The sequence below is a fragment of the Mesoplodon bidens genome (assembly GCF_964165515.1).
Source record: "Mesoplodon bidens genome assembly, chromosome: X".
Classification (NCBI taxonomy): domain Eukaryota; kingdom Metazoa; phylum Chordata; class Mammalia; order Artiodactyla; family Ziphiidae; genus Mesoplodon; species Mesoplodon bidens.
This window is the reverse complement of record NC_138163.1, coordinates 98,593,556-98,608,494: the sequence shown is the minus strand read 5'-3', so window position 1 is coordinate 98,608,494 and position 14,939 is coordinate 98,593,556. Positions and strand designations below refer to the sequence as shown.

Genomic DNA, 14,939 nt, shown 5'->3' with positions numbered 1-14,939 from the left:
GCCTGGCACTGTCAGGGTTTGACACATCGTAGGCACTCAACTCCCACTCCTTCATCCCAATGTGGTCCTTAAAATGTCAGTCAGTCACCAGAATGGCTACAATGAAAAAGATGGGGAGTGCTGAGTGATGCTGAGGATTCACCACTGGGGAAGTGTAGATTGGAGAATTGGCATGATTTACAAAGCTGATCATACGTCTACTCCCATGATTTAGCAATTCCATTCTTAGGTATAGGCCCAAGAGAAATGAGTGCATATATCCATCAAAAGATATATACAAGAATGTTCACAGAAGAATTATTCTTAATAGCCCCAAATAGAAAACTACCCAAATGCCCATCAACAGTGGAATAGATGAAGTGTGGTCTATTCATGGCAATGTAAGAGAATACAGCAGTGAGGATGGGCAAACTACTGGTTACATAACGTGGATCCATCTCACAAACATCATGAGATTGAACGTTGTTAGAATTCCAGAGAGTGATTACCCTTGGGGGAGGTGGGTGGACTTGAAGGGAGCACATTCTCTCTCTGGACCTGGGTGCTGGTCATATGGGTGTGTCTAGTTTGTAAAAAGTATATGAGCGTTGTAAACTTACGGTGTGTACACTTTTCTGTATGTACATTTTAATTTAATGGTTTAAGAAGAGGTGGCCAGTGTGGCTGGGGCCCATGAAGGAGAGGAAAGGTTGCTGTCAGAAAGGGGGCAAGGACATGAATTTTAGGATTTGGTCTAAGTGCAGCTTCTTGTTTGACCAGAATGGAGGTTTCTTGAGAGCCTGAGAGTTTGATGAGGAGGCGGGGTGGGGGGGGGCGGAGGGGGCGATCAGAAATGCTCTTCCTCAGGGGCTGTAAGCCTGAAGGGCATTGATGGTAGGGAATGGCACCTATACCAGAGGTAACAATACCAATGTGTTGCAGCACATACTGTGCCAATCCCTGCTCTCAGTGAACAGATATACTGAAATACCTGCCCTCGTGGAGCTTACATCCTGGTGGGGGTTAGTGGGGGGACATATTCTCTGGGCCAAGGGTAGCTATGGCTGCAACAGGCTACTATTATTATTATGGGGGTATTCCCCCCATATACTCAGGTACTCGGTGGCTGGGATAACACGCCCCTTTCAGTCCCTGTACCTGTCGGCTGGAGAGTGGAGAGTGCTCCCTTTACACATTAGTACTCTGCTTTGGAGCTGCCCTCGAGTTGGGAGACTGGCTCCACAAGGAAGCATTCAGGGAGTGACACTGCTCACTTCCAGGAAGGTTCACCTGGACAGCGCTCCCACCTTAGCCTCATACAAGTGAACTAGGACTCCTCCTGACTCAGAAGCTAGGGTTAGGGGCATCACCTGTAGTGGTGGGTCCATCACGCCAGATGTTCTTCCGGTAGCCAGTGACTGGGGGCTCCTGCACTCTCCGACACCCCAGGCAGGGACATGCACAGAGATGGTAGTAATGAGCATGTGATATGGGAATCTCAAAGTGTGAGCTGTGGAAGGGGGCCACAGGGGAGAGGGCAGAGATGCCAGGGGCACGAAGGGGAGCCCAGATGCCCAGAGTTAACAGGGATCTAGGAGAGACTCCCTGGAAAGAAACAAAGACAGAGCCAGAGCAAGTGTCCAACTCCATCTGCCAGATCCAGAGAGACGGAGACAGAGAGAGCCTGAGAATGAGCCCCTGACGCAAGGACATGGCCTATTCCCAGAGAAAAAGAATGGGGGATGGGGTGGGCAGTGGAGAGAGACTTCCTGCTCGAAAGAGAGACACAGAAAGACAGAGAGAGAGAGATAAGGGGCCAGGGAGAGAAACAGACACACACGCACACACACAGAGATGTGCATCTTGAGTTAGAGACCATCCAGATTGGGGCAGAGGGGAAGCGAGAGGCATCCAGACTCACCAAGACACAAGACAGAGGCAGAAACCCCAGAGCTGAGAGAAACAGAGAAGAAGGCAGGGAGGGACACAAACACTCATCCTCAGCAATAGAAAAGCCCTGCTCTGACCCACCACCCTCAATCCCTGGTCGCCCCGGCCCTTCTTCCAACATAGGCGGTCCCAGTGTGGTAGGTTTTTTCTAAATACGGCTGCCGTCAATTTCTTCTCATATGCTACACCTTGATCCAGAGAAGGCCTGAGCCACCACATAAAAAGCCCAGGCTATTCTGCTGGAGAGAGAGGCCACATAGAAGACTCAAGTACCAAACATGGGAATACAGAAGCCATCTTGGACGTCCAGCCCAGTTGAGCCTCCAGATGATTCCAGCCCAAGCCACCCAAGACCCCAAGAAGGACCACCTAGTTGAGCCTGGTCAACCACAGGACCATGAAAGGTAATAGTAAATTGTCGTTTTAAGCCACTGAGCTTCAGGGTGTTTGTCACATGGCAACAGATAACCAGAATACCCAGAAAAGGCTTTTAAAGCCTGACATCCCACTCCCACATCCCCCTTACAACAAAAGCAACACCAGCCAGTCACAGTTTCAGTCCCTTTAATTAGGTGCTCTGAAGAGAGGGCAGAATGGCAGACAAGGGGTGGAGAAGGTGGTGCTTCTTAAGCCCCTTTCAGTAACCGGTCAGTCCTCATCCTCTGACAGCTGGATCTTGCTGGGGTCGAAGCAGTTGGAGTCCATGATGGGGAGGCCATTGGCCTCTCGGTATTTTACAAGCCTCTCAGCTTCCCGACGGGCCCACTCCTGCATCCTGGAGGCAGCAGCGTGGGGGTAGACGTGAGGGAGCCTCAATGGACACCAATCCCCATCTTAGCTCCCCAAGGACAGGATTTCTGGCAGTCTCCTTCAATCTCCACCCCCTGCTTCTGCCCCGACCCGTCCCACTCTCTTTGACACCCCATGCACCTGTAGTCAGGCAGATAAGCCACAAAGGTGCTGCCAAGGACCAAGATGATGGAGAAGCCAAAGAAGAAGATGACCCGCATGTTCCAGAGGTCCACAGCAGGGTCCCTGTCATAACCGTGGGAGTCTGGGTTCTATGGCAAAGAGAAGAAGAGGTCAATGAGGGCTTCCTGCTGCTCCACAAAGCCTTATGCTGGCACTGCATAACCTGGTCTCCAATTTCACCTTGGACCAATCTCCCCTCCCTCCCTAAATTCCTCTCTATTCTTAGGACTTGTCAAGCTCCTTCCCACCACAGGGCCTTTGCACCTGCTGTTCCCTCCGCCTGGAAAGCCTTTCCCCCAGATCTAGTCGTGGCTGGATCTGTCTCCTCATTCAAGGTTTTGGCTTCATCTTCACTCCCCTTAGGAGGCACTCCCTAGTCACCTTATCTATTAAGTTGAACTATAGAAAACTGCCATTTTTACAGGTCAAAAATGGCTCAACCTATTAACTCCCTACCCCCAAGTCACTCTCCATCCTCTTACCTTGCTTAACTTTCTAGCATTTACTAGTTTAACAAAGTAGCATATCCTCCAAATCCTCTGATCACATCATCTTATATTATTGATTACATACTCTATATTACTGTTTTCTGACATTTTACATGTTTATTTTCAGTATTCTCCACTACCGCGTAAGCTCTGTGAAAGCAAGGGCTTTATCTGATTTCCATACTGCTGAATCCCTAAGCACCCTGAACTTAACCTGGCATTACAGCAGGCCCTCAATACATAGTTACAGAATGAATGAATAAATGAATAAGCATCCTATATATCCCAGCCCGTCAACCAGAGATTAGTATTAATGAAGTACCTATTATATGCCAGGCCTTTTCACAAGCACAAACTGCACAATATCCCAGTGAAGTGGAAAGTGGCAAGAATAATTAACACCTTCTGATGGTGAGTACTTACTAAGTGCCACCTGCTGTTTTGAGCATTTTGACTCATTTAATTACACGAGGCAGGTGTACTGTAGTATTTTATTTACTTAGAAGGTGTCCTAACACTTCCCCCATCTTACATAGAAATTGAGGCACCAAGGGGTTTAGCTACTTGCCCAAGGTCACTGCCTGTATTCCAACCCAGGCGTTCTGATTTCAGTCTCTGATATCGGTATAGCACAGCAGACCTGGCTCCACCACACATTCAGTTATGTGAGCTTGGACAAGTCACTTAACATCTTTATGCTTCAGTTTCCTCATCTGTAGAATGGGTACACTAATACTACCTACCTCGAAATAAGGCTGTTATGAGGATTAAATGAGTTAATATCTCTAAAGTGTTTCAAACACCTGAACAAGCACTATATCAGTGTTTAGTATTACTGTTGTTATATTGCTTCAAATGTGTTTTGAGCAATGTCCACTTCAGGGTTGATATCTGTCTGCAAAATAAGGCCGATCTCGCCTCTGGCCCTGAACCCGAAGGTGATCGGGGGACAAAGGAGGAAAACAAGCTAGGCAAAATTCCCAAATCTTCGAGGATTTCGCCAGCTGCGCAATCTTCAGCCGACTAAGAACGTCCTCTACGGCGCCCCATCCGCCGGTCCCCGATTGACCCTTCCGGCGTCCCGTTTCCCCTCCCTCTCACCTTCTCGTAGAGGTTTTCGTCCTCGGGATCTGGGTCCTCCTGCCAGCGTAAAGTCGGTTCCGGCGGCCGCTTTCCCGCCACAGCGGACGGGGCGATCACAGCCCTGGAGGAGCTGGATTCCCAGCGGACACGGGCAGCCGGGAGCCCTCGCCTCGCCGCCACCGCCAAAAGGCGGCGGCCGCACAAACCTAACATCCCGGCCGCCATGACAGATCGTTCTGCAGTTTCTCGGGGGCGGGGACGGAAATGTGACTGCGCAGCTGCAGCTGGTCCGAGCGCGAGAATTGTCGCTCCGCCCCCGCCGCACTAAATAGGTCCCGAGCTGAGAAAATAAATGTAGCACTTGTGTAGATTCCGTTCCAACCAATCGCACAGAGAGCTCCCTCGCCCTCTTGCGAGAAGGGCGGAGCTTCCGTTGGTCTTTCATCTTAGAAGGAAGCCAAGCTTTCTTAAAAGCGCCTCGCTGGATTGGCCAGTTGCTGCTCCTTTTCTCGACTTGTGGGCGTACACACGGGGGAGCGGGGAGGTGGTGTACACTTGCCAATCAGAGCAAGCCGGGGCTGGCCGTTGGCGGACGGCGACCAATAGACTGGGCAGGCCAGAGCCCGCTCCCTTAGTAGGTGGATGGTGGTCGAAGCACCGGCTCCCTTCTTGTCGTCGCCATTTTGTGCTGGTGATCGCGGCCGGCTGGGAGTGGGCGGCAGTGGGTTTCCAGGGGAGGGTAGCGCGCCTCGCGCTTCTCCCCTCCCTCCCTCCCTCCTCCGCCCTTCCCCCTCTCCTCCGCCCTTCCGCCCCTAGCCTCGGACTTGGTAGCTGCGCGGATCGGCTCCGGGTGAGCTGGGAGAGTTGGAGGAGGTGGCGGCGGGCCGAGGTGATGTCCGAGAGCCCTCCCTTGACAGCCCGGGCCGAGAAGGTGAGCGTCGACGCTGATCGTGGGGGCGGAGGTAAGGGGCCCGGGTGGGGGACGGGGTGCGTAGAGGAGGCGGGAGGGCGGACTGCGGGCGGCGGGTCTGGGCTTCGCGAAGAACCGATCGATGCTTGCACGCTGAGCCGGGGAGGGGGTGTCTTTTTGTTTTTTGTTTTTCTCCTTTAGAGAGCAGAGGCGCGTGCGCGATTGGGACACTGGATGGGTGCACGCGGGTTGGGGGAAGGGAGGGACGAATGGGAGTGGGCTACTGTGGTTCAGTGTGTCTGCGACGCCGAACTTTATCTGTGGGAGGCGGGTGTCTGCGACTTTGCTTTTTATTCATGGAAGTGTGCTCTCTGCTCTCGTGTGTGACTTTGGTACTTACCTACCCATGGGGAAGTGTTTTGTGGCTCTGGTCCTTATTCTTGGGTGGGGGAGGAGGGAGAACGTCGGTATGACTCGGGTCTCTATCCTCGGAGTGTGTGTCTAACCCTGGTCCTTATCCATGGGGAGGGGTCCTTATCCATAGAAAGTCTTCTTACGATTGGCCCTAATCCACTTACTGGGTGGGGGCGGGGAGTGCAAGGAACGTGTGTAAGACTTATTTCCCCTTCTTTTTTTGGGGGGGGGGGTTCGTATCTGTTACTCTGACGCTCATCCTGTGAAAGGGGGCCTCCGTGTGTGATTATGGCCCGTGTTGATTGTGGGTTCCTGTCTGTGATTTTGGCCCGTAGTTATTCGGGGCTCGAGTCTGTGACTTTGGTCCCTATCTGTTGTGGATACCAGTGTATGACTCTGGCCCCTTTTCCAGATCTACTGAGGGTTTTGTCTCTGGCTCTCATCTACTGGGGCCCCTGGTTGTGATTCGAACTCTTACCCATCTGGGAGCAGGTAACTCTGGTTCCCTGTGGCTTGAAGAGGAAGAGAAGATTGGTGTGAGTGTATACAAGGAGGAAAGGTGTGGTGGCAACCTAGTGTTGGGCAGGTGCTGTTAACGCCTGACTTTGCCTGATTCTTGTTTAGAGGGTGGGGCCTGAAGATTCTGGGATACTTCGTGGTGACCCCTGGCCCGGTCACATGGCTCTCAGGCCTTCCTTCGTTCTCACCGCAGCCCTGAGGGTTGCGGGAAGGGACTGCCCTTCCATCCCAGCAGAGTAACAGCGGTTCAAAACAGGCTCCGAAAGGGCTCCTTATTACGTCTGAATAACTTGGGCCCGGAGCCCTGGAGAGGGAGCCGCCTTGGGGGACCTGGCTGTGCATAAGAGACAGGGCTCAGGGCTGAGCCAGTTGCCCTGTGAGGGCCAAAACTGTGTTGGCTGGGAGCCTAGGGAGGCGGCAGCTGTCTCATTGCCAAGTTACCCCTTCGCCCCCTGAGCCTTTCGTGGTCTCCTGCTGCCTCATAGTGGGCAGCCAGCGTCTTCTTGGGAGGATGAAATGGCACCTGAGGGCTCATGGAAGAAGCCTGGTGGGTGCCTGGGACTCCCGTTGTGAAGTCTCGCCTCCATGCCTCATGTGCCTGATCTCAGACAAGTCATCCAGCACTTAGAGCCCCCCTGGGCAGGTAGCTCCGGGCTTGACTTGTCTCCCAGTCTCAGATGGCAAAGCCCTGATCACAGAATTGGTGGCACCACCGGGTCTCTGCAAGATGCTGTCTGCTGAAGGCCATGCTGTTTCTAGGGCGGCCGGCTGTAGCCTCACGTTTGTAGGGAAACGAAGCAGCAGGCCAAATAGGGACTGCCTTCCTGCTCTGGTCCACAGGAGCGCTAGGAGTTGGGAAACAGCGTCGCTGGGCTCAGGGACAGCAGAAAGCCTTCACAATAAGCGTTTCTCAAGGAGGCCCTCTCTGCCCCAACTGCCTTGACCCCTTCCTTCTGCTCTCTCCAGAGTCCCTGCAGGAGGCATCACCCAGGCTGGCAGATCATGGTGGCAGCAGCGGGGGTGGCTGGGAAGTGAAACGGAGCCAGCGGCTGAGGAGGGGCCCCAGCAGCCCCCGCAGGCCCTATCAGGACATGGAGTATGAAAGACGGTGAGTTACCTGCTCCCACCTTTACCAAGCAACCTAGGCTTGTCCTGTGTGAGAGTTGATCCAGGAAAGTGCTAGGAGAGGGCTTTTGTGCAGAAAACAACAACAACAAAAAAAAACAGCACAGCAGATGATTGGTTTCTTTTCAGCAGACATTTTTACTTGGCACTTGTGAGCCAGGACCTGTGCTAGGCTCTGGGAGTGCATTGGTGAATTGAGACAAATAAGATTGTAGCCTTCTCCTTACTTAGGGTCTCACAAGGGAGACCACACAGTTTACAGGTCATTCATTACAAAACAGCTTGATAGGTGCCATGTTTGGTTGCAGGGTGGGAAGGGATCAAGAGAAAGGGAGGAATGGAGACTGATGCCTAGGTTTCCAGTTTGGATGACCCAGATAGGTATATGGTGCCATTCACCAAGGTGTGGACAGCCACTGCAGGAGGAGAGGCAGAGGTGCATGACAGATGAGCAGTGGGTGGGTTGTAAGTGCTGTGGATTCTCAGGAGAGAGGTGTGGGCTGTAGCTTTGGGTTTGAGGGATGGAGAGGAGTGGTGCCTTCAAAGTCAGGAATTTGCCCAGAAAATGTATGGGGCAAGCCAGGTCAGATAGTATTACTCAGCACTGCATTTTTAAGATTTAGGATTCAGGGACAGGGTGGGCTGAAGTTGGTGTGATACTTGTCTTGGAATGGGACACTCTTATACAGTTATTTTTAAACTCTGGTACGAACAAAAAACAGTTGGGACACTTGGTGAAATACAGAGATCCTGGGCCATTCCCTTACCATACTGGTGGATCACCTCTAACGAAGATGATTTACTCCTGACATTTAAAGATTGTAGAGGAAAGTAGACCTAATTGTCCCAGAGAGCCTCTATTAAGAGTCAGTAGATTTATGAAAAGTCAGGGAGGAAATAATTTTTTTAATGTCTTACAAAGGGTTTCTGCTACCACTACCTTTTCAAAAATATAGAATTACAATATTTTGTTTTCTGAAAAGTGATGAGCCCAAACTTGAGATGTGGTCATCCTCTAGTGTTATTCAGCCTTGACTTTCTTTCAGAATGTCTTTTGAAAGGCATTCGATTTTGGATGGTATTCACTGGAAGAGCTCTGTGGTAGTTTCTGAGTTTGAGTAGGTAAGATACTTGCCTCAGACTTTATTACCATATAAAGCCACTGGCTTTCTTTTGGCTTTTAAAGGACCTCAAGTGCAGAGGTTTGAGTTAATCATACTTTTCCAGTTCAAGGTACATTTCTATCATAGGTTGGTACAAGACCTTCTCTTGCCATATTTATTTTTTCCTTTTTTATTTCCAATACCCATAGCTGTAGGCAGCTGCTCTGTTGTGTTTGAAATGTATCCTTCTAAAATATGTACTGTTGTTTCGAGTGTGTGTGTTTTCAATTTACACAAATGGAAGAATATTACAGTCTTCATTCTGTTTCCTGGACTTTGTATTACTCAGCCCTGCATTTTTAAGATCTGTCTGTATTGCCATGTGTATGTTAGTGCTTTGCTTCTAGTTGGTCCCGAAGACACCATGGGGTGTGCCTACTGCCTTTTACTTAATGATTGCCTCAAGGATGGATACCTGTTTTAAATTTTGGTGTGCTGAAATTCATCACTTTTTTGTCCTATAACCTGTCCTTTCAGAATCTTCTCTATTCCTATCTCTGGGTCACAAAGATTGTTCTCACTCTATAGTTTTACCTTTTGCATTCACATCTTTAAATCCATCTAGAGGCCACTTTTGAATATGTTATAATGTAGGTTCTGGTTTTATTTTCCTCCATATAGTGGGCAGTTTTCCCAGTACAGCCCCCCAGATACTCCATTGTTTCTTTATTGATTTGCAGTACCTCATCTCATTTTAAGTTTCCTCATGTACATGGATCTGCCTTGAGTGATCCGATTTGTTTCATTGGTCTATTTGTTATTCTGGTGCAGAACCCTACTGTTTTTCTTACTGTGGCCTTATAGAATGTCTTAATAGCTCCTACTTTGATCTTATTTTTCAAAGTTGATTGAGTCATTTTGGAGCTTTATATAAAGAACTTATCAAGTCCTTCAAAAAGTTCAAGAATTTTGATTGAGATTGCATTGAATTTATATATTAATTTGGGGAGAATTGTCAGTTTTGTAAGTAGTCATCTCATCCTCTGAAACAGGTCACAAAGATCTATAAAATTTAAAGGACATAAAAATCTGAATAAACCAAAATGCAGGTCTTTGGTATTCCTTTTTTTTAAATTGATGTATAATTGATGTATAATATTATATAAGTTTCAGGTGTGCAGCACAGTGATACAGTTTTTAAAGATTATATATTCCATTCATAGTTATTATAAAATACTGGCTATATTCCCTACGTTGTACAATCTATCCTTATAGCTTATTTATTTTATACATAATAGTTTGTACCTCTTAATGCCCTACCCCTATCTTGTCCCTCCCCCCTTCCTTTTTCCCACTGGTAACCACTAGTTCTCTAATCTGTGAACTTGTTTCTGTTTTGTTATATTCATTAGTTTGTTTTAAGTTTTAGATTCCACATATAAGTGATATACAGAATTTATCTTTCTCTGACTTACTTCATTTAGCATTAATACCCTCCAAGTCCATCCATGTTGCAAATGGCAAAATTTCATTCTTCTTTATGGCGGAGTAGTATTCCATTGTATATATGTACCACATCTTCTTTAGCCATTTATCTGTTGATGCACACTTAAGTTGCTTCCATATCTTGGCAGTTGTAAATAATGCTGCTCTGAACATTGGGGTACATGTATCTTTTTGAATTAGTGTTTGCATTTTTTTCAGATATATACCCAGGAGTGGACTATTTTTAGTTTTTTGAGATGCCTTCATACTGTTTTCCACAGTCGCTGCACCAGTTTACATTCCCACCAACAGTGTACGAGGGTCCCCTTTTCTCCACATCCTCACCAACATTTGTTGTCTGTGTTCTTTTTGATGATAGCCATTCTGACAGGTGTGAGGTGATACCTCATTGTGGTTTTAATTTGCATTTCTCTGATGATTAACGATGTTGAACATCTTTTCATGTGCCTCTTGGCCATCTGTATGTCTTCTTTGGAAAAATGTCTATTCAGGTCTTCTGTCCATTTGTAAGTTGGGTTTGTTTGTTTCTGTTTGTTTGTTTGATATTGAGTTGTATGAGCTGTTTATATATTTTGGATATTAACCCCTTATTGGTCATATAATTTGCAAATATTTTCTTCCATTCAGTCGGTCATTTTGTTTTGTTTTGTTGATGGTTTTCTTTGCTGTGCAAAAGCTTTTAAGTTTAATCTGGTCGTGTATTGTTTGTTAAAGTAATTCCTAGGTGCTTCAGTAGTCTTTATTCGCATCTCGTCTTTTTATTTTCCAAGCTGGTATTTACTGGGGTAGAGGAAAGCTGTTGGTTTTTGTAAGTTATCTTATCTCTGCTGTGTTCCATTGTTATCTCTACTCATTCATTGTTGGCTTTGATGGTCTTTCTAAGTAGTTAGCCATGTTGTATACAAACCAATCCTGGCTTTTCTTATTTCTTTTTCCTCACTTATAGCACTGACCAGGACTTTTGATACCATGTTAAATAATATCCGTGATGCTGATTAAGATTCATTTTAGTTAAGAATCACAAGTATAGATTCATTTTGGCAGGTTGTAACTGAAAATCCAAAGAATAATGGCTTAAACACTATAGTTTATTTTCTTTCCCATAAAGGATATCTGCAGACAGACAGTCAATCCAGGCCTGATAGGCAACCCCTTTTGCTTAACCATCAAGTGTGATGTATACTGTAGGCTTTTAGAATATAGTCTTTAATAAATCAAGAAAGTTCTCTAATTTTAGTTTGCTAAGACTGAACAGAAATGAGTATTGAACTTCATAATTACGTGATTTTTTTCCTCCTTTTGTCCATCAACTTCATAAATTGCATTCAGTTGCATCCTTGATATTATTGAGATATACCCTCCTTGATCATGGTATGTATGTGTATGTTTATAACTTCTCATTTTGAAAAAACTTCAGATTTACAAAAAAAAAAATTGCAAGTACAACGAACTCCCTTAATCCTCTACCCAGAACCACTAATTGTAAACATTTTGCCAACATTTGCTTTACCTACCTACAAGCCTACTCCTTCCTCCTTCCCCCTCTTTTTTTCTCCCCTCTCCCTTTTCTCCTCCCCTCTCCCTTCCCCTCTTCCTTCTCCCTTCCCTCTACCCCTCCTCCACTTTCTATACATAACATTTTTTTTCTGACTCATTTGAGTTAGTGGCAGACATGACCGGTAAGTACTACAGCATGTTTGTTCCACTTTCTCTTTCATAATCACAGGATGCTTGTCAATATCAAGAAATTTAACATTGATACAATACTTTTGTCTTAAAGTCTATATTCACATGTCATCAGTTCTTCCAAAAATGTCTTTTATAGCTGTTTTTCCCTAATCCAGTATCCAATCCAAGATCACACATCACATTGAGCTACTTTGTTTCTTAGTCTCCTTTAATCTGGAATAGTTACTCAGTCTTTGTCTTTTATGAACTTGATGTTTAAAGAGTACATGTCGGTTGTTTTGTAGATGTTTCTCAATTTGTTTTTCTAATGTTTACTCATGAATTTTTGGAAGAAAAATTATTTAAATAATGTTGTGTATACTTTTAAAACACTGTTACATTTGATTAGATAATTGTTTTATTTAGGATATTTGCATCTGTGTCCATCAGTGATGGGGTCCTATAATTTCCTTTTCTGGTATTTATCTGGCATTGAATCAAGATGGCCTCATGACATGAATTGGGCATCTTTTGCTATTTCTCTCTTTATTGGAGGAACTCATGTAAGACTTATCTGTCCCCTGAAAGTTTGGTAAAGCTCACCTTTAAAGGGGCCTGGGTTTTTCATTGTCATTTTGTCTACTTCTGCCAATTACGGCATTTTATGTTATACTCATTTTGTGGAGATCCTCTTATATTATGATTCAGTCCAGCTTCCTAGAAATGTATTGTGAATGGGGACTACCTTTGGAAGGTATTTAGTCAAAGTGCTCTCTGGCCAATGAAAAGTATCCCTTACTATCCAAATCTTTTCCCTTCCTGAGTTTAGATAGCAAGAGTTCAATATCCAAATTTATTTGGTTTAGATGCTGAGTGTCAGTTCAAGATTTCATCTGAACATTTATTCAACTCTATTCAGTGTTTTTGGTTTTTATTTTATTTTATTTTATTTTTTTTGGCTGTGTTGGGTCTTTGTTGCTGTGTGGGGGCTTTCTCTAGTTGTGGCGAGCGGGGGCTACTCTTCGTTGCGGTGCACGGGATTCTCATTGCAGTGGCTTCTCTTGTTGAGGAGCACCGGCTCTAGGTGCGCAGACTTCAGTAGTTGTGGCACGCGGGCTTAGTAGTTGCAGCGCATAGGCTTAGTTGCTCCGTGGCATGTGGGATCTTCCTGGACCAGGGCTCGAACCCGTGTCCCCTGCATTGGCAGGCAGATTCTTAACCACTGCACCACCAGGGAAGTCCCCAAATCTGTTCAGTTCTTATATTCTGATAATTAGAGTACAAATATCGAGGGATACCTACATTAAGCAACAATGAAAAACATTGTACATATCAAAAACCTTAAAAATACTCATATCTCTCACACCAGCCACTTCTTGTCTAGGCATCTATCATTAAGGAAACAATTTGGGTTCTAAGCCAAGCTCACAAGGACAGAGACTTCATTTTGTTCACAGCAGTATCCTCAGCACCTAGAATAGCACCTGACACACAGCAAATGTTACATTACTATTTGTTGAATGAATAAATGAATGAACAATTTTGAAAAATTGCAAACCAACTGAAATGTCTGGAAACATTTTATTTTTCCCATTTGTTAATTACCTTTTAGCTTTTTGGGGGGTTTCCAGTATTTTATTATGAAATTTCAAGCATATAGCAAAGTTGAAAAATTTTACAGTGAACACCTCTATATCCATCCACTGGATTCTACCATTAACATTTTACCATATTTGTTTTATCACATGTTTATTTGTTTATGGTATTTTTTATACTCTAGATATTTAAAATTTTTATGAAGCCAGATTTATCTTTTTTCTTAATTTTATGACTTCTGGGTTATGCCTTACTTATAAAGATCTTCCCCATTCTTGAGGTAATCAGTTTTTTCTTACATTTTCTTTCTAATATTTTTAAGGTGTCTATTCAGGGACTTAAATTTTTGATCCATCTAGAATTTACTTGGTGTAAGAAATGAGGTAGATAAACAACTTTATTTTCTTAAAGGTCAACAAACTTTTTCTGTAAAGGACCTGATAGTAAATATTTTTTGGCATCGAAGACCATACAGTCTGTCACAACCAGTCTGCGGAAGGCAACCACAGACAATATGTAAATGAACGGGTATAGCTGTGTTCAAGAAAACTTTATTTAGGTGACTGAATTTGGCCCCTGGCTGTGGTTTAGCAATTCCTGAGCTAGACAGTTATCACAACTAGTATTTATTGACTAATCCATTTTCTCCTTGTTCATTTGAAATGCAACCTTGGGCTGATTCTAAATTTCCATATGTGTGTTTGTATGCTATGAACTCTATTTGATTTTGCCGATCTGTCCATTTGTGTTTCAATTGCTCCATCTTTATAATATGTTTTAATATTTGGTGGGGTTCCTCTCTCCATCATTAGTCTTTTTTTAAACAGAATTTTCCTGACTCTTCTCTAAGTTGTTTCTTGTCCTTCGCTGTTATAAACATTGTTGCATTGAGAATACTGTTTCTGTATATGTGCAAGTGTATCGGTACATTAAATTCCTAGAAGGTGAATTGGGGGGGTCAGAGAGTATATAGATTTTTAGTTTTGCCAGCTATTGACAAATTCCCCTCCATGAGGATTGTTCCAGTTTCACTCCTACTACCAATATGAGAGTGCCTATTTCCCATACAGCCTTACCAACAGTTTGTTGTCAAACATTTGGACTTTTGCAGATTTGTTGAGTTAAAAACATTTGATCACAGATCTTCCTTACAGAAGAATTCCAAATAGTATATGTAGATACTCCCGACTCTAGGAAGTAGAGCTTAATTTTCCTCCTCTTGAGTGTGGGCTGATCTTAGTGACTCGCTTCTAAAGAATAGAGTGTAAAGGAAAAAGAAACTTTACAGCGGAGAAACCTGGCAGACCCCACCATAACCAGATGATCAAGTTCAGCGTCGCCAGTGGTAAGTCACGTTGATAGCATGCCCCTGAGATCTGATGTGATCAGAAGGGCACCTCTATTGTATTCTTCAAAAAACCATAACTGACCATTATGCTTCAAAATTGTGTCAAGGTCATAAAAAAACAAGGCAAGACTGAGAAACTTTCACAGGCCAGAGGAGACTAAGGGGGCATGATGACTAAATGCAATGTGGTATCTTGGATTAGATCCTGGAACAGAAAGGGGATAGTAGTGGAAAAACTGGTGAAATGCTAATGAAGTCTACAGTTTAGTTAACTTTTT

The 14,939-nt window shown here is 45.0% G+C and overlaps 2 protein-coding genes across 8 annotated transcripts in view; one reads left to right on the top strand and one right to left on the bottom strand.

The window, feature by feature from the left end:
- Positions 1-2,476: 2,476 nt before the first annotated feature.
- NDUFB11 (NADH:ubiquinone oxidoreductase subunit B11) lies at positions 2,477-4,753 on the bottom strand. Its single transcript, XM_081222315.1, has 3 exons — positions 4,491-4,753; positions 2,860-2,990; positions 2,477-2,704 (listed from the first exon to the last, which is right to left on the bottom strand). The coding sequence occupies exons 1-3, from the start codon at positions 4,695-4,697 to the stop codon at positions 2,578-2,580; spliced, it is 465 nt and encodes a 154-aa protein (XP_081078441.1). The 5' UTR covers positions 4,698-4,753; the 3' UTR covers positions 2,477-2,577.
- A 325-nt stretch (positions 4,754-5,078) lies between these two features.
- The window catches only part of RBM10 (RNA binding motif protein 10), a 29,263-nt gene continuing 19,402 nt past the window's right edge, over positions 5,079-14,939 (top strand). For 4 of the 7 annotated variants that reach the window (XM_081223236.1, XM_081223239.1, XM_081223238.1 and 1 more), the window contains exons 1-2: positions 5,124-5,434; positions 7,282-7,423. In XM_081223236.1, coding sequence (XP_081079362.1) covers positions 5,365-5,434; positions 7,282-7,423 — 212 coding nt within the window. In that variant the 5' untranslated portion in view covers positions 5,124-5,364. Of the gene's footprint in view, positions 5,435-7,281; positions 7,424-14,939 lie in introns of all 7 variants that reach the window. The other 3 variants (XM_081223234.1, XM_081223233.1, XM_081223237.1) reach the window with 3 other exon arrangements.